A 19,328-nucleotide genomic window follows, 5' to 3' on the forward strand; every position below is an offset into this window, starting at 1 on the left:
TCAATATTTAAAGCCATTTATTCTTTAAGAACAAGACTAGAAACTGCTTTTCTCAGTTGTCAAGTCTCATCAAATGAAGAATTCTGTCTTCAACAGTCTGCATCTCTATGTTCATTTGCTCTTCATGCTCTCGCCATCAACAATGGCGAAGTACAAAGTTCACCAGTGGCAAATACTAAAGTACCACCACACTGAGTAGAAACATGTACACCACATTCTACTATGCGTATTAATAAATACTCTTTATTTTAAATTTTGCACATTGCCTTTAACATTGCGTCCAGACACTTTGCAAGTGGATGTCTACTGTAAACCATATATCCAGCTCACTGTCATTTCTGTACAGAGGTGTAAGTACAACATTACTTTTGCCACTAAGTTGCTTTAGTAAGTCTCACAGGAAGAGAAACGTTTAATGAAGAGATGGCTTAAATCATAAGCAGGCCTGTGCAGCCACGCAACTAAAGACACAAGCCTGAAGAAAGAACAAACGAATGAAGTCACCTCCACCGTCTCCCAAAACAAGGAATCACATTGATTTAAGATAAAATTTTGCCAGAAGTCACTAAATTAGGAGTTTTTAAAAGAGAAGGCGCAGTAGTCATCTTGAGTGTTTCATTGAAAGACAGAGCTATTTTATTTATTTAATTTGCTCCAGCCGTTGTCAACCAGCCACTACAAATGGGCCTCTTGTGGTCATTTAAGCGGCAGTATTTATTAAATTTCTCCTTCAGGTGCTGTCGGTACTGTTCTCTATTGCTGTAGAAAGACTGGTTATTAGCCATAAATGACTGTATTTCATCTTGTGAGATAAAGATTTCCTCATCTGAAGTACACTCAGACTCATCCTGCAAATTAAAGCAGCAGTTAAGACATGACAAAGAACGCAAAATCCTGTGCATGGGGGGGGGGGGGGGGGGGGCAACTACAGGTCAAAGCGGGCTGGCTTTCCGGCTCCGCCCAGTCACACGATCTCTGATTGGAATGCTCACAGAACAGGCATCATGGTATCCCATCTTACCAACTAGTGAGGATCAAATCTAACTCAGCTTGGTTTGAAACACTGTATCTACAATTACCCCACATACCTATGAGTCTACCTGACTATCACCATACCTTCTGCCTTTAAAAAGGACCAGACAGAGATGGATGCGACTAATTTAACCAATATTTAAATGCCCAGACTTATCTCTAGCTGGTCCTGTGTTGAAACTTTTATCTCTACAAATTAAGTACATGATTTTTATCTCTACAGATTAAGTAAAAAGTAACTTTTTAATTTAAAAAAGTATGTTATATAGAATCACTATTAAATTTTACAACATATATAAAAACGAAACAAGCAACAATAAAATCCTTAATATTCCACATGACATTTCCACTAGGACTTTTTTTTTTTTTTTTTGGTTTTTCGAGACAGTGTTTCTCTGTGTTGTTTTGGTGTCTCCCCTGGATCTCGCTCTGTAGCCCAGGCTGGCCTCAAACTCACAGAGATCCGCCTGGCTCTGCTTCCCGAGTGCTGGGATTAAAGGTGTGTGCCACCACTGCCCCCAACTAGGACTTAAATAATGGAAGGGATAGCAATCTTCTCTTTCCATGCACTAGCACACACTACACATTGGGACACTGACATCCAGTATAGTTCAACTCAAGTCTCAGGAGGTGACATCCATTTTACAGCTCTCCCAAGGCCAATCATACTTTTTTCCCTATATGTCACCTGAAGGAATTAACTTGGAATGCAAGTTTTAGTTCAGGTTCTTCTTCATTATTTTAAGGGTTTTTTTTTGGGAGGGGGGAGGGAGGTAAGGAGGACTTAAAACAGGATCTCATCCCAAGATGGCTTCAAACTCCCGATGTGTCTAAGATGAGTCAAACTCCTGGTCCTTCTGTCTCTTCCTCCTTTGGGGTCTTTCCAGGTCTAGAAGGGTGGGTACTATACTGCCACTTCTTACTCTCCTACTGTTCTAACTTTGAGACAAACAAGAACAAGACAATGTGCTCCAGAAGTTACAAAAGCCATGAATGAAACAAAAGAAATGAAGTCACCAAAGAATGATGGGATGAATACCTTTCATTTCTTAACCTCTCTCTGTTCTCTACCTGAAACCTTCCAGTATCTCCCCCAACTCACAGAAAAGATAGCGTGAACTACTTACAAGAAGTTCAACTAAGCTCTTGGCACCTTTTCCAGAGTCAGGACCAAATGACATTTCTGTAGGTTCTGTGAACTGTGGTACGGTTTTCCTGTGCTCAAACCAAGGCAAGGGCTGCCCACTCTTCTCGGCGCTGCTGCAACAACTCTCAGGATGTGCATCTTTGGTCTTGTCACGGTGAAACACTGTGTGCATGGTGTTTCCTGAGGTCTCTCGACTACTTGGATCTGCAATACAGCTTCCAAGTTTTTGGATCTGAAACCAGGGCAAGAGATTTCCCAAGGGAAAAAAAGGGGACAAAAACAGTAGCCATTATTATTCAAAGTAAAACAAAAATTTCCAGGTGACTAGTGAGTTCCAGGTTAGCCTACAGTATCCAAACAAGACAGTCAACAACAAAAGAAAACAAAAAATCTGCAGGGAAGTTTTAAGTCTTGAGAAGTGATACTAAAAAACAGCAGCAGCTAATTTACAAGACACCCCATTCCAGATGGTATGCTAACCTGTTTAATCTTACTTCACCTTCATAGAACCTAAAACACAGCCTATTATCCTCATTTTTGCAAACAGAAAAACTAATAAACAGTTTTTCAAGATTATATAGCTAATTAAAATGATAGATTCTTGAGAGAGAGCTCAGCAGCTTAGAGCACCTACAGAGGATCCAGGTTCGATTCCCAGCACCCACATGGTGACACAGTCATCCTAACTCCAGTTCCCAAGGAACCCTGAATCCTCTTCTATCCTCTGCAGGCATGTGGTGCACAGTCATACATGAAGGTAAAACATTCATACATGTAAAAGAAATAAATCTAAAGAGAATTTTTTTTTCTTTTTATAAATTACAAAGTAAGGTGGCAGTGGTGCATACCTTTAATCCCAGCACTTGGGAGGCAGAGCCAGGCGGATCTTGTGAGTTCAAGGCCAGCCTGGTCTACAGAGAGAGATCCAGGACAGGCACCAAAACTACACAGAGAAACCCTGTCTTGAAAAACAAACAAACAAACAAAAAAATTACAAAGTAAAAAGCACTAGACAGATTTATAACTCAATTGGACTTCTGGACAAATAAACACTTCCTCCCCACATCCATTCCCACAAGATGAACAAGCAATGCAACCATATAAAATACTCTATTATTTTTCTTTTTCATTTTTTGAGACAGTGTTTCTCTTTGTAGCCCTGGCTGTCCTGGAACTCAACTCTATGGACCAGGCTGGCCTTAAACTCAGAAATCTGCCTACCTCTGCTGGGATTAAAGGCCTGTACCACCACCAATTCAAGGGAAATAGGTTGTTTTCAAAAATAAAAATTATTAATTACAAATCATCACACTTACATGTTCATCACATTTCAACATCTTGCTTTTCTTTTTCTTCTTTTTATTTTTTCCTTTTGTATTATTTTCTTCAGAATTTGCCCAACATTCAACACAACTATCACCATCATCTTCTTTGTCTTCACAGTGATGAACACAGGAATCTTCACCTACAAAAATTAATAACCCTTCTATTTATGGTGTTGTATCAGCCATACAGTAGATATTAATTAGGAAGCTTAACATGAGCATACCATGTTCATCATGGTTACAAATTCCCTCGGTGCAGGCAACATCTGAACCTTCTCGAGAACCTGTTTCACTTCCTTCCATGCTAGATGAATATCCACAATCACTACCATTACAGTGTGGAGATACACCTGAGAATATACCAAGTGAAAATAAAAATTAATTCAAGGTCCAGGGGAAAATAATCAAATTTTATTGCTATAAAAGTAAGTAATGAAAGTATGATTAATATTTATTTACACATTTTGTTTCTTGTAAGAAAAGAAATATTAAGTATCTGACTAAATCGCATGATAGTTTTGAGGTGATAAAGCAATTTTAAAATTCTAATTCCAACAAGGTGGTGGCAGTACATATATTTAATCCCAGCACTTGGGAGGCAGAGATAGGTGGAGCTCTGAGTAGGAGGCCAGACTGGTCTACATAGCAAGTTCCAGGACAGCCGGGGCTACTAAGAAACTCTTGTCTCGAAAAACAAAACAAAACCAAATTCTAATTGCAAAAAATCTCTTAAAAGCACTTTTATTTAAAAGAAAAACAGAGAGTTTGATTTTTGTTTGTTTTATGGGGGGGGGGGATGCTGGAAAGATGGTCCAGTGATTAGGAGCAATGGCTCTATTCCCAGCATCCACCTGGCAGCTCACAACTAACTCCAGTTCCAGGGGATCTGACACCCTCACACAGACATACATGCATGCAAACACCAATGCACACAAAATAAAAATAAATAAATCATTAAAAAGTTTTGTTTTTGTGATATGGCCTCCTGAGTGCTGGGATTAAAAGTGTCCCAAAGTGAAGGCAAAGGCGTCAGACATCCTCCATTCGCCACCGTGCCCAACAAAAGGTTTTTTTCCCCCTTTTAAATTGATTTTTTTTCCTTTCAATTTTTATTCTTTACATACACTATATCCTGACCACATTTCCCTTACCTCCATCCACATCTCCCAGTCCACATCCCATCCCACCTCCCCTAGATCCACTCTTCCTTCGTTTCCCTTAATTAAAAAAAAAAAAAATAGTAAGAGCAGGCTTAGCAGGGATATCAAGAGAATATAGCATAACAAATTACAATAAGACTAGGAACACACCCTCCTATCAAGGCGGGACGAGGCGACCCAGTAGGTGGAAAAGTGTCCCAAAGTGAAGGCAAAGGAGTCAGACATCCTCCATTCCCACTGTTAGGAGTCCCACAGGAACACCCAGCTACACAACCGTAACGTACAGCAGAGGACCTAGCTCAGACCCATACGAGGTCCAGCAAGAGTTATTTTTTTATTTTTATTTTTTAATTTTTTAGAAATTTTTCCTTCCAGAGCTGAGGACCGAACCCAGGTCCTCTACCACTGAGATAAATGCCCAACACAAGAGTTATTTTTTAAAAAAGATTTACTCACCTTTCTTTATTTTAGGGGACCCCAAAAGATTGCCACTGCTAGGACAGGTACATGATGTATTTTCGTTGGTAACAATTACTTCTACACAACTATTACCATCTTCAGTGCCGCCACAGGCTTTGCAGCTGTTTTCAATGAAGTCTGTTTCCTTTGAGGATAGACATTAAGAGACAATAAAAAGATTTACTTCCATAATGGCTACAGGTTAACGTCTAATTAATTAAAAAGAAGTTATAAGATTAAAAATGAAGAGTATCCATATGAAAAGAAATCACTGTGTCTAGTTAGAGGCCTGAACAGGAGGACTGCTCCAAATTCTTGAGAAACAGTGTCTTTATGTAGCAGCACAACTGAAATGTGCTGAAGTCACTGCATCCTTCACTGAAGTCACTGCATCCATCACTCGTTAAACATTAAGCAAAATCTTCTGTCACATACTCAAGGTACAAGAACTCTCTCAAGGAAATCTAACTCTGGCAACTATTTGAGGTGCAAGCTGAACTAAGAACAGTCATTTCAACTTCAAAGAATGACTGAGACAAACTATGCTTATTCACACTTGTGTATTTAGCAGGCACTTCCTCAAAAATGAACAAAGTTAATTTGTCACTTAAAAAAACCAAAAAACAAAAAATAACTCTTACATTTTGAAACAATAGCCAGAATGTTGAAAAATGACTTTTTTCTGAGATGAGGTCTCACTATGTTGACATAGTATTTCTTAAATCTTATTTCATTAATATAGAGTGGGCTTTACGACTTGAATGGTCTATGATTTCTCCAGTTTAATATTTATTACAGTAAATAGTGATTAAGTATAACCCACAAAAAGTCTGTGTACTTTAAGAAAAAGGGGATTCTAAAGTTGAGAACTGGTCTAGGTCATTCACAAAGATAATATTCCATATTTTGACTTTGTTACAGAAAGATAACTATCCAACACACTGCCTTTATAAGACAAATGCATGCATTAAATATTGTGGCTTACACGTGATTATGCGGGGAAAGCCAAAACATCAGTTACAGGAACTCGTATCTAGAAAAGCAGAGTAAAATGCCCAAATCTACCAAGTCTTCCTTCTACCCAAAGCAGCACACACACCTTCTCTTGGCTTACTGCCTTTTCATCTGTTGTGTGTAAGGAAGTAGGAATATCACACACACACTTATTTTTTCGTCGGTTCTTCCGTTTTTGGCGTTTCTTTTCTTGCTTGAGTTCTCTAACTCGTTCTTCCTCTGAAAATTCTTCACAAAGTTGTTCCAAGCGGCTAATACCCTGTACTTTTTCCACAGTCATCTATTATAAAAACAAAGCTGAATGTGAACATTGATCATAATTTCCTTTATTGTTCCAAGGGAAGTCTCATTTAAAAAAAAAAATATCACACAAACAACTAGTATGTTCTGCATCAATTTTATCAGTCTCCATAAAAATCTTGAGGTTTTGCTTATTTTCTGAGGCAGTCTCCCTCTACAGCTCAAGCTGGCTTCAAACATGCAGCACTCTGCAACAGTCTTTGAGTGCTGGAATTATATGTGAACTACCATGTCCAGCAAAAACAAATTTTAATTTTTTTGCAGTGCTGAAGATCAAACTGAGCGACTTCCACATGTTTTAGTATTTTAAATGACAATGTCTTAAAAATGGACTCAAGAAGCTAATGTACAACTAATACCTATAAGAAAAAAAACACTGCTATTCAAGTCAGCAAGATTCTAGTTTTACTTATCCCTATTACATATATATATATATATATATATATATATATATATATATATATATACCCCATCCCCTTATACTACTGAGGATTGAACCCAGGAACGCTTAGATACATCTCTAGCCCTTTTTTTTTTAAAGTGTGGGCTTACATAACCTCCAGAGGCCAGAAGAGAGGACGAAGGCTGGAACTTAGTTACAGGTGTCTGTTGAATCACCACACGGGTACCAGAACCTGGGTCCTCTGAACAGTAAGCTCTTTAACTGCCTAGCTATCTCTCAGGCCCCATTCCTTCATTTTCTTTTTAAACTGCATGTATATGGGTGTCTGTCTGCATGTATGTCTGTGTACCATGCACATGCCTGGTCCCATGATCGCCAGAACAGAGCATCAGATCCCCTGGAACACTGGAGTTACAGAAGATTGTAAGCCTAGTGTCCATATGGATACTAGGAATTGAACCAGGTCCTTTGGAAAAGCAGCAAGTGCTCTTAACTACTGATCCATTTCTCAACACTCCATTCATTCATTCATTCATTTATTTATTATTCATTCCTTTATTTATTCCTTTATTTATTTATTATCATCATCATCATTATTTGGAAACAGTCTATGTAATCCTTTAAATCAAGGAACTTGCTATGTAGACCGGGCTATCCTTGAACTCACAGTGCTGAGATTCAAGGTGTGCACCACCATACCCTGCTTTCCTATTTATTCTTAATTAAAAGACTATATAACCAAACTACATTATCTGATCTCAATGATACAAACATTAAAAACATCTGTTTAACCAAAAGTCAGTATAAATTTTCCCAGACTCTTCAGAATACTTAGTTTATAGATGAGTTTCTGTAGACGGTTTCATCACATTTCCAAAAGGACAAGTAGCCCAATTAAAGGGTTACAACCATGGCTTTATATATCTAATACACGAAACAGTCATTAACCAAATACACACGTTCTATGAATATATCTGAAAAATATGTGACCAGATCACAATAATAATAGCAGTATTAGAAATACGAAGCCTCTGATGTTCTTTTAAAGCAACCCCCCTTTTTTTGTTCTGTGCAAGGAATTGAACACAGGTCCTCCGCAACACTAGGCAAACATTCTAACTTTGAGCCATGTCATGAACCCCTAAAACAGCAGTTCTCAACCTGGGGGTCAAACAACCCTTTCACAGGGGTCACTTAAGACGATTGGAAAACACAGATAATTACATTACAATTCATAACAGTAGCAAAATTAGTTTTGAAGTACCAACTAAAATAATTTTATGGTTGGGAGTCACCATAACACACAGAGCTGTATTAAAGGGTCACAGCATTAGCAAGGTTGAGAATCACTGCCCTAAAAGTAGTTTGTACTACCATGTCATGTATGTTATATTTGCTTGATATAAGTTCGTCATTAGACAATCTGAGACTTGTGAAAGTTTTCTAACTCTGTTGCTTGGCTGTTTTTCCATGAGCTTACTTCAGTGCAGCAGCATTTTTCTGGTTTTTTTCCTTAGGCAGAATCTCACTATGTAACTGAGATCAGCCTTGAATTCATAATGCTCAGTTTGTGGGAAGCGAGTCTCTCCTTCCACCATGAGCCCTAGACATCAAACTCAGGTTGTTGTCAGGCTTGGCAGCAATTGTCCTTACCTGCTGAGCCAGCTGCCCTGCTACTTCGCAACACCTTTGTAACCAGTTTCAACTGAGAACCAACACTCCGACAGAACTACAGGGGAAGAAAACCTGATGGGTGATGTCCTTCTGTGTGCTGTGAATATGTACTGCTGATTGTTTGATACAGAAAGCTGTTTGGCCAATGGGGAGGCAGAATAGGGTTAGGCAGGACATCCTAATTAGAGAGGAGGAAGAAGAAAAGCAGAATGGAGGAGATGCTGCCAGCCGCCAACATGAGAAGCAAGATGTAAAGATACTGGTAAACCAAGAGCCACATGGCAAAGTATAGGTTTATAGAAATGGGTTAATTTAAGATATTAGTACTAGATAACAAGAAAGCCTGCCATGGCCATGGTTCAAAAGTAATATTAGCCTGTGTGTGTCTTTTTGGCTACGAGACCAGTGGGTGAGAGAAATTGTCCTGACCACGGGCCAGGCGGGACACAGGAAAACTTTCAGCTACCAAACCCCCCACTAACTTCTAAATCCCCCTTCACTCAGTCGAAGTCATATGGATCAGTGAACTGCAGCTTTCTGAGGCAGTGGCTCCAGTCCAAGCTTTTAACCAGGCATGGCAGCTCATGCCTAGAATTCTAGCACTCAAAGAACAGAGACAGGAACACCACTATAGGTATGATGCCAGGACAAGACCAAACAGAAAGACCCTCTTTAAAAAAAAAAAAAAGCCATACAGTGGTGGTATGCACTTTTAATCCCAGCACTCGGGAGGCAGAGGTAGGTGGATCTCTGTGAGTTTGAGGCCAGCATAGTCTACAGAGCAAGATCCAGGACAACCAGGGCTACACGGAGAAACCCTGACATGAAAAACCATTAAAAACAAAACCAAACGAAAAGATTAGGCCCATGACTAATAAATTCCAGTAAGAAGTGGTCCCCTGCTCTTACCTCAAAGCTCTTACGTAAAGCATCAACACCAAGATAGAAGAGCATCTGCCATGTCTGCTCTTCGGCCCGTAGTTTTTGCCAGATCCGATGCAGTCGTTCATAAAGATGAATCCCCAAGCAGGTCAGAACTTCTTCTTGAGCTATATCTATTGTCTTAGCATGCCTTTCTCTTCGCCTATTGAGGATAACCCAACATTAATTCCTAATGCCTTAACTGAAACAGTAAAATCTAAAAATTCAGATTTTTAACACAGCCAGTTTATCTCTCTCTCTCTCTCTCTCTCTCTCTCTCTCTCTCTCTCACACACACTCTCACACACACACACACACACACACACACACACACACACACACACACACAGAGGCAGGATTTTAACCAATGAGAGATATACATGCAAGTACAATTGAATTCTAATACTGGAAAAAGTAAGATAATTCAGGAACCGGCTATACGGAAACAGGTCTTAAGGCCTAGAGGAGCCACGGGAGTGTGTACCTCATGGTCGACAGGGTAGGTGCTTTCAACTTCCAGTTATAGCAAAGTGCCAACCATTTTTTGGTCGATTAGTTAAGTTGGTTTGGGAAAGAATAGGAAAAGGCAATTCCAAAGTGATTCAATCACAGGCAAGGCCTTCTAGTGCCAGTCTAGCAGAAGTATTCACAGTACTATAGTGAGTTTCTGGATTTAAAAACTCCTAGCTGAAACTAACACTCAAAAGAGAACCGACATTAAACCCAAAGGGAAAATGGGATTGACGTAGTCTATGAATAACTTAATTCTAATTTCATTCTCATTACAAAGCCAGAGATATTTAGGCTCTTCTATCATTTAATAATTACATAATATACACAGTCCATGAATTACATTCAATAAAGTATTTCTTAACCCCCTGCTACAAAAACCTAACTTCTATGCAAAAACCATCATTGTGAATAAAATCTAAACATGACAAAGCAGAATGCATTAATACTCATTTCAATCATTCTCAAGTAAAAATGATAATCTATAATTAAAGACTACCTCTTCTCTAGAAATAAGGAGTAGAGGATTAAACCAAACACCAGAGTACTTTTCCCATCGTTTCATTCAATTAAGAAAGCATAATCTTTACAGCACACCTTAATTTGTACATAGATCATCTTATGTAGTGAAGCAGAAGTGACAGAAATAAACTTTGAATAATAAAATGAAGCAAAGCGCTAGATAGCCCATTCTAGCAAACTACATACTCATACCCTCCTGCGAACTCTGGCTCAGCACGACCCAAGAGATGCGCAATGAAGTCTGTCTCACAGCAAACGTGGATGTGTCGCTCATGTGGACAGCACCGCAGGCCTTCGTAAAGTGCAGCGCAGTACCCCTTCTCTTTGCTGCAGTCAAGCTCACCAATGAGGATATTGTACGCTCGGAGAACTTTATTTTTGCAATCAGTGCAAAACCTGTTAAAAACAAAAAACAAGAACGAAACTTCAAAATTAAGAATGGGTATGACTCCAGAGGCAGAGCCAGGTGGATCTTTTGTGAGTTCAAGGCCAGCCAAGAGCTATAAAGTCTCAAAAATAATAATAAAAACATATGTGTTAAATGCAAATTTAAGCCGGCCTTTAATCCCAGCATTCGGGAGGCAGAGGCAGGCGGATCTCTGTGATTTCAAGGCCAGCCTGGTCTACAAAGTGAGATCCAGGAAAGGCACCAAAACTACACAGAGAAACCCTGTCTCGAAAAACAAACAAACAAAAAAAGCAAATTTAAGGATTACATGGAATGCAGCTTTGTCAACTGGCAAGGATTTTAGATTAAAGAAGGACGCTGGCTATGAGTAAGGCAGATATAGACAATTGTTTCATAAAATACAGTGAGTGATCCTCCTGCCTCAAGGCTCCTGAGTGCTCAAATAACAAGTATATACCACCATTACCCACAGAACCTGGTTTCTCTAGTTTTGAATCCTAAAACAAGAATGAACCAGGATAGGATCTCAGAAGAAAGCCAATGTGATGGAACAAGAAAATTTTGATTCTCTCTGACTTAAATTCATTTCTCAAATGAATTCTGTAATCATCTGTACCCATGTGCACACATCCATGGCTTCAGCCAACAGTTTATGAAGATTATTCATGACCAAGATCTCTGTTTAAGATTCTATTCTTCTTGCCTGAGGGCTACACCCATAATGTAAAATAGTGAGACACTGGTGACTCCTATTAGACAACTCCATAAACTTAGTGTTCCAAGGCAACACCATTCTCTGATCGGGGTTAAGAACATCATCATTCAGAGAGTCACCTAGGCTCAACCTCAGTTAATTCCAATTTCTTCCTAGTTCCCTGTATTAAATGTGAAACCAACTATTGTAGCTGACTTTCACTATCTTTTGTAGGTCCTTTCATTTCAGTGTCCTTTCCCCTGGTTTAAGTTGCCTGAATAATAATAATAATAATAATAATAATAATAATAACAACAACAACAACAACAATAATAATTATTATTATTATTTTAGCATACAAGATGGCTCTGGGGTTCAGAGTACTTCTTGATCTTTGAAAGGACTTGAATTCAGATCCAGCACCCACATTGGGTAGCTTACAAATGGCTGTAACTCCAGCTCTAGGCAATCCAATGTTTTCTTCCTGCCTTTGTAAGCACCTGAACTCATATGCACACACCCCAAATATACACATACCTAAAAACAAAGTAAACCCTTAAAAAGAAGGGGTAACTAGGCAATGAGTCAGTCAGTCAAGTGCTTGCTATGTAACCATGAGGACTGGATCCCGAGTACCCAAATAAAAAGATGGCTTTGGTAGCATGCACGTATAACCCCAGAGCTGAAGGGCATGAGAGGTGGATCTCAGAGGCATACTTGCTAGTCAGTCTAGCAAAATTGGCAAGCTCCAGGTTCAGTGAGAGACCTGCTTCACAAGAGGGGGGGGGGCAACAAAGGAAGAAATTTGGTATCAACCTCTAGGCTCTATACATGTTCTCATGAGCAAGTACATCTGTACACACATGCACATCCCATGCACACACACACTAGAGGTAAAGGAGACTCATTACATTGCTTAGGCTAGTCTTGAATTCTTGAGCTTGTACAATCTTCCTGCCTCTGCCTTCCCAGGAGGTGGAAATAGCAGTGACTACAGGTACACACTAACCTGCCTATGTCCTATTATTTCTGCCTTACACTTGTACTTTGTTTGTCCTTGCAATTATCATGTATTATTTTTACTGCATTCAGGTTTGTCTGGCCCAATAGAAGATGATTATGTTTAAGAAAACATGTTAGAAGATTTTTAAGCCCACAAGGTTAGCAGGCCATAAGACCAACAAGTCACATTAAATCACTCTAACTTCACTAATGCTTTGAAAATGGACAGAAATTTAAAATTTAAAAATTAACACAAAAAAGATTAAAGATACAGAAATTAAAACCTAAATCTATAAATCTCTTACAATGCAGAAGGAAAATGTCACAGCATTGGATTAGGCAACAATTCCTTGGATATGTTATCAAAGCACAACAAAAATAAAATATACAACAGGACATTAAACTTAAAAAATTCTAAGCTTGTCTAGACAGATGGCTCAGCAGTTAAGAGCACTGGCTGTTCTTCCATAGGATCTGGGTTCAATTTCCACCACCCAACCCACATGGCCACTCACAACTGACTGTAACTTCAGTTCCAGAGGATTCAACACACTCACAAAGACATACATGCAAGCAAAACATTAATGCACATAAAATAAAAATAAATCATTAAGAAAACAACAACAACAAAAAGAGCCTAATGGTGGTGGCGCACCCCTTTAATCCCAGCACTCAGGAGGCAGAGGCAGGTGGATCTCTGTGAGTTTGAGGCCAGCCTGGTCTACAGAGTGAGTTCCAAGAAAGTGCAAAGCTACACAGAGAAACCCTGTCTTGAAAAACCAAAACCCAAAAACAAAAACAAAAACAACCAAAGCTGGAAAGATGGCTCAGCAATTCAGAGTACTTGCTGCTCCCAGAGGACTGGAATTCAGTTCCCAGCACCCACACAGTAGAGCTCATAACTGGCTCTAACTCCCAATTCCAGGAATCTGATGCCTCTTCTAACCTCCATGAGACTCCTGCATACACGTAATGTACACACTACTAAAATAAACATTAAGAAAAAAGAAGCAGCCAGGAGGTGGTGGCACACACCTTTAATCCCAGCACTGGGGAGGCAGAGGCAGGCAGATATCTGAGTTTGAGGCCAGCCTGGTCTATAGAATGAGTTACAAGTTAGCCAGAGCTACACAGAGATACCCTGTTTCTAAAAACCAAAGAAAGAAAAAGAGCAAACAGTGGAGAAGCAACCATAGAATCAGGGAATGTATCTGGATAGGGATTATATCCAGAATATAAAGAATTCCTATAAACTAAATATGGTGACCTATACCTGTAATCTCAACACAGAGGAAGCCAAGTATATCCTACACAGAGATGTTGTATCAATACACACACACACACACACACACACACACACACACACACACACACACATATATAGACAAGTATGTTTCTTAAACCAGGCATAGTGGGTGCATGCCTATAATCCTAGTACTCAGGAGTCAGAAGCAGAAAGATTATTCCAAGTTCAAGGCCAGCCTGGTCTACAACTCAAGTTCTAGGCTAAACAGACTACACTATGGTTTTAAAAAAATTCTCAAAAGAATCTCACCTCTAGCCAGACACAGTGGCACACACCTTTAGTCCCAGCACTTGGGAGGCAGAGGCAGGCAGATCTCTGTGAGCTCCAGAATAGCCAGAGCTACATAATGACACCTGATCTTGAAAACAAAAGAATTACCCACCTTCCCCAACATTTGAGACAGGATATCACTATGTAGCCCTGGCTAGCCTGGGACCCACTATTTAGAAAGCAAGATGGGGTCAAACATGCAGAACAGAGATCTACTGGTTTCTGTATCCAAAGTGCTGGGATTATAGACATGAATTACCATGCCAGGCCCAAAAGAAACCCAATTTAAAAAAAAGAGCAGATCTGTGGAAGCTCACATGGCCTCTGGGTTACATTTTTTCAGAGATGATACATCTGAGACTGGTTAGAGTGTATGTGGTCAGAAGAAAGTGAAGGATTTGGATTATGGCTGCATCACTGAAGAGTTTAATGTGGGGGGACAAGTGCTGTTAGAGTTGAGAGTGAGTTAGGAGGTACACATATGGCCAGTAAGCATATGGGAAGATCTTCAGCAAAGTCAAAACCACAATTAGTGCCATCATTTCTAGATGGTCACTATTAATAAACCAAAAGGGAAACGCAACCCAGATGAAAAACCAGTGGTTGTAGGAATATAAAGAAACTACTGCTGCATGCTGTGTGGATAGGAACATCAAAAAACACACTTCGATCAGTGGTGCATGCCTTTAATCCTAAACACTCAGGAGGCAGAGGCAGGCAGATCTCTATGAGTTCAAGGCCAGTCTGGTCTACAGAGAGCATTCCAGGCCAGTCAGGATATGCAGTAAAAGTCTGTTTTTAATTAAAAAAGACAGACCACTATGGAAGCCAGTATGGAGGTTCCTCAAAATACAAACTACAAAGGCAGGTGAGATGGCTCAGTGGGTAAATGTGCTTGCTTCCAAGCCTGGAGACCTAAGTTTAACTTTTCGGATCCACATGGTAGACCGGAACTAACTTCTAGAAGTTATCCTTTGACCTCTGCATGCACTCTATGGTATGTGCATGCCTACACCACACCAGTACAAATAAATAAAAAATAAAACAAAAACAAAAACTACCATATGACTGAGAAATCCCACTTCTAGAAATAAATTATGTGTATTTTGCAGGCCCATATTCACAATAGCAATATTTATGACAGTCAAGATATGGAAATAATATAGATGGTTCATCAATGGATGAATAAAGGAAATGTGTTCTATATATATTTGGACATTATTCAATGGAGGATAGCTGGGTATATGATGGTAAGTGATTACAATCCTCACTACTTGAGAGACTGAAACAGGAGGAACACTTGGGCCTAGGAGCTTGATGCCAGCCTGAGCAACATGGCAAAATCATATTCCTAGGGAGGGAGAGAGGGACGGAGAGAGGGACGGAGAGAGGGACGGAGGCTGTAGAGATGGCTCAGCGGTTAAGAGCACTGGCTGTTCTTCCAGAGGTCCTGAGTTCAGTTCCCAGCAACCACATGGTGGCTCACAACCATCTGTAATGAGATCTGGCACCCTCTTCTGTATACATAATAAATAAATAAATCTTTAAAAAAATTTTTTTAAAAAAAAACAAAACAAAACAAAAACAAAAAAACTGAAGAGAGGAGTAGTGATAAGGCTCTGCAAACACTCTGACACTTATGACACTGTGAATACCATCCTAAGTAAACTTTACTATGCTGTCAGTCCTCACAATTTAATCTAATCCCATAGTAAACGCTGAATTAATTCTGTAATTATTTTTGTCTTAAAAACTGTGGCATAGGGAGCCTGGAAAGATGGCTTAGGAGTTAAGAACACTTGTTGCTCTTTCAGAGGACCCAGGTTTGGTTCTCAGCACCTACATCAGGTGACTAACAGCTGCTTGTAACTCTAATCCAGGACATCCAATGCCCTCTTCTGGCTTCCATAAGCACCTACACATATGGTGCACAAATATACACTCATATACATACAAATACACATAAAATAAAAAACCCGAGATGACTCAGTAGTCAAGATGCTTGCCCTGCAATCCTAATAACCTGAGTTCAGACCCTAGACCCCATGTAAAGGTGGAAGGAAAAAAGTGAGTCCTGACCACCACACAGGAGCTGTGGTATGTGCATCCATGCACAAGAATTAGTATATATATACAAAAGAAAATTGTCACAAAAATTCAATGGATAGAACAAATTCTATGCAACTTAAATTTCTCCTTTTTGCATATAAAATTATTCTTCTAATCCAAATTTCTTCTTACTCTTAAGATATTTATAAAACAGACTCTGTATCTCCTTATTAAAATAAAACCAAAACACAGGAAACTTCAGAACATTAGTTTATTTTATGACCCCAAAGACACCTTCTGGGTAAACTGATTCATACTTAAAGAGATAGGACAAACATTTTTCTATCTACTTAGACTCCTCTCCCAAATCCAAATAATCAATAATTGTCTACTTTTTGATAATGAACAAAAAGACAAAAATGAGAACGTTTATAACTAAAAAAGGAACAGAACTGAGTATGCAGTTCATTAGTTTGTTGCCATTTAAACACCAATTTTGTTAACACCTGTTTTTATAACATGAATCCAAAGTAATTATCTGTTCTAAAACCAAATGTAGCAAATTTGTAACAGCCTCAATAACAATGCCATCATCACTAGATGGTTCCTTTATCAGTTTCTCTCCTTTTCTAAGGAATTCCAAATGCTAATGGCGCTTAGAAAATTCCTTTGTAATACTCCCCCAAAAAGGAAAAATTTACAGTTATATGAAACAAATATATTCTAACTCTATTTAAAGGTTCTAAAAAATCATTACAAAAGAAGTATTTCAAATTAGGAAATGAAAAGCTTTTTAGGTGGAAGAGGGTCTCTTGTATCCCAGGCTGCCTTGAATGCATGACCATCTTGCCTCTACCTCCCAAGTGCTGGGATTACAATCTTGTTAAACCATTCCTAGTTTATGATGGGTTGGGGATCAAACCCAGAGCTCATACATGCTAGGCAGGTACTTTATCATCCGAACCACAACTCTAGGCCAAAAAGCTGATAATTTAATTTTGAATACATATCAAATATGATTTTAACACCAACTCAGTAATATTATTCTTTCTAACGTGATTAACCATAACCTTCAACAGGTTTAATCAACCTGTATTTCATGAAAGACCAATCTGGAATAAACAATAAAAATTACAAAAAAAAAAAAAAACAACAGCCGGGCGGTGGTGGCACACACCTTTAATCCCAGTACTCGGGAGGCAGAGCCAGGCGGATCTCTGTGAGTTCAAGACCAGCCTGGTCTACCAAGTGAGCTCCAGGAAAGGCGCAAAGCTACACAGAGAAACCCTGTCTCAAACAAACAAACAAACAAACAAAAAACCCACCACCACCACCAACAACAACAACAAAATTACAAAAAGGAAAAGGAAAAAAAAAAAAAAAAAAAAGAAGAAGAAGATAAGAGAGATGGTTTCCAGAGTTAAGAACAAACACTACTCTTGCAAGACTAGGTTTTGATTCCCAGCAACTGTCAGGCAGCCCACAACTGCCTACAGGTCCAGCCAGCTCCAGGGTCTCAACAACTCTCCACAAGCTGCATACATATGCACACTTAAAAACAATAAACACTGGGTATGGTGGTCTATGGCTGTAATCTCAGTACTTTAGGACAGCCAAGACTACACAGAAAGACCCTGTCTCAAAAAAGTAAGTAATTATAATAATAAACCTTTAAAAAGAAGAAAGAAATAGATAGGAAGGCTAACAAAGCCACCTCATAAAAAAATTGCCTACTATGACCCCTAGTACCAAATATTAATAGGAAGAATACTAGAATACTATTACACAAAGGAAGCCAGTAATAGGCCACTCTGAATGATTGACACCTAAGATACCCTCGCCATTATATCATAATGACCTTTGCACTTACTTACCTGTGCTTTCGCAGATACGTTTCTAGTGTTTCTAAGAGACAGCTGGAGTCAATTAAAACTACTTCATCCCTGCATTCCTGGGACATTAGTTCCCATACATCCATCCAACATCCTCTGTAAGAAGAATAAATATTAGTGAAAAGGAGGCATCTATGAGGTAAATGGTTTAAAAAGGCAGAATAAAGGATTGCTTGGTGTTACCTGGCTGTTCCCTGGAAAGGTCCATAATGGAAAATGATCCTACACTTGCTGTCCTTCCTGTGGTCTTCACTACTTCTCTTATCTGTACTTAACTTCTCTGAACTGACACTGCTACTGCTCCCTTCACTGCAGTACAGTATGGTACAAAGCTTAGTGACACTGAGATAACCTGAAGAAACAATTGCTAAGGTCTATGTGAAAATCATGAATTCTTTAACATATTAAAATATTAGTAAGATAAGTCTGCAAATTTGAATAGATTATAATCTTAATACATTGTTATTTAATGTGTTTCACATGTTTACATCAAACACTTGACTATCAAGTTTACTTGATACAACTAAACATTATTTACAATTATAAAATATAAACTGGTTTATATATTGAATACTTTACAAGCAAATATACTTGAAAGGTTCTAAAGCCAAAATGGCATTTAAAAAGTTACTCTCTTCACCTACTAAACATGGATCAATCTTTAACCGACTGAAAATTCTCTATTTAATGTGATCATTAAATGATTACTGTTTAAGGCACTCTTATTTATAGCTAGCTGATGACAACAAAACTTATCTACCTTCACATTTCCAAGTAGCCATGACAGTCATATATTAATCTAACAAAAACACGTAAGTTTACACTTAAATTAGCACACTAAGATGCACTCTATGCAGCCTAAGTTAGTAGGAAGTACTACACACATAATTTCTTTAAACTTACTGAGAACTTCCCAGACCCTCCTCCCCAACTATTTTCAGTGTGGCATTGGTCATGCATTTTGCTGTGTGGCAGATGTGCTTTCCTACAGAAATGTCTATCTATATTCCAACCAAGGATACCCTTCCTGGTTTTTTTTTGCTAATTCTGAACAACTGGATCCTGCCTGATCTTCTGCAGGTCTCATTACAATCCTAGAGATTCAATGCCATACTTGCTCATTTTTTCATTGCTAACTATTTCTCAACTCCTGGCTTACCATCATCATGTCGTTATACAATTCAGCACTTTAACCCCACTAAGGGGGAAGGGCCAAACCAAGGTTCAGGTCTACCTACT

General features: G+C 38.9%; 1 protein-coding gene across 5 annotated transcripts in view; it reads right to left on the bottom strand.

Annotated features, from left to right (window-relative positions):
- The window catches only part of Ggnbp2 (gametogenetin binding protein 2), a 36,665-nt gene continuing 17,337 nt past the window's right edge, over positions 1 to 19,328 (bottom strand). For 2 of the 5 annotated variants that reach the window (XM_036195757.1, XM_036195756.1), the window contains exons 6-14: positions 18,072 to 18,185; positions 10,660 to 10,863; positions 9,424 to 9,598; positions 6,223 to 6,417; positions 5,121 to 5,268; positions 3,729 to 3,854; positions 3,496 to 3,644; positions 2,160 to 2,411; positions 1 to 848 (exon numbers count right to left, since the gene is read on the bottom strand). In XM_036195757.1, coding sequence (XP_036051650.1) covers positions 645 to 848; positions 2,160 to 2,411; positions 3,496 to 3,644; positions 3,729 to 3,854; positions 5,121 to 5,268; positions 6,223 to 6,417; positions 9,424 to 9,598; positions 10,660 to 10,863; positions 18,072 to 18,185 — 1,567 coding nt within the window. In that variant the 3' untranslated portion in view covers positions 1 to 644. Of the gene's footprint in view, positions 849 to 2,159; positions 2,412 to 3,495; positions 3,645 to 3,728; positions 3,855 to 5,120; positions 5,269 to 6,222; positions 6,418 to 9,423; positions 9,599 to 10,653; positions 10,864 to 18,071; positions 18,186 to 18,272; positions 18,399 to 19,328 lie in introns of all 5 variants that reach the window. The other 3 variants (XM_036195755.1, XM_036195754.1, XM_036195758.1) reach the window with 2 other exon arrangements.

This window comes from Onychomys torridus, chromosome 8, assembly GCF_903995425.1.
Source record: "Onychomys torridus chromosome 8, mOncTor1.1, whole genome shotgun sequence".
In the NCBI taxonomy this organism is placed as follows: domain Eukaryota; kingdom Metazoa; phylum Chordata; class Mammalia; order Rodentia; family Cricetidae; genus Onychomys; species Onychomys torridus.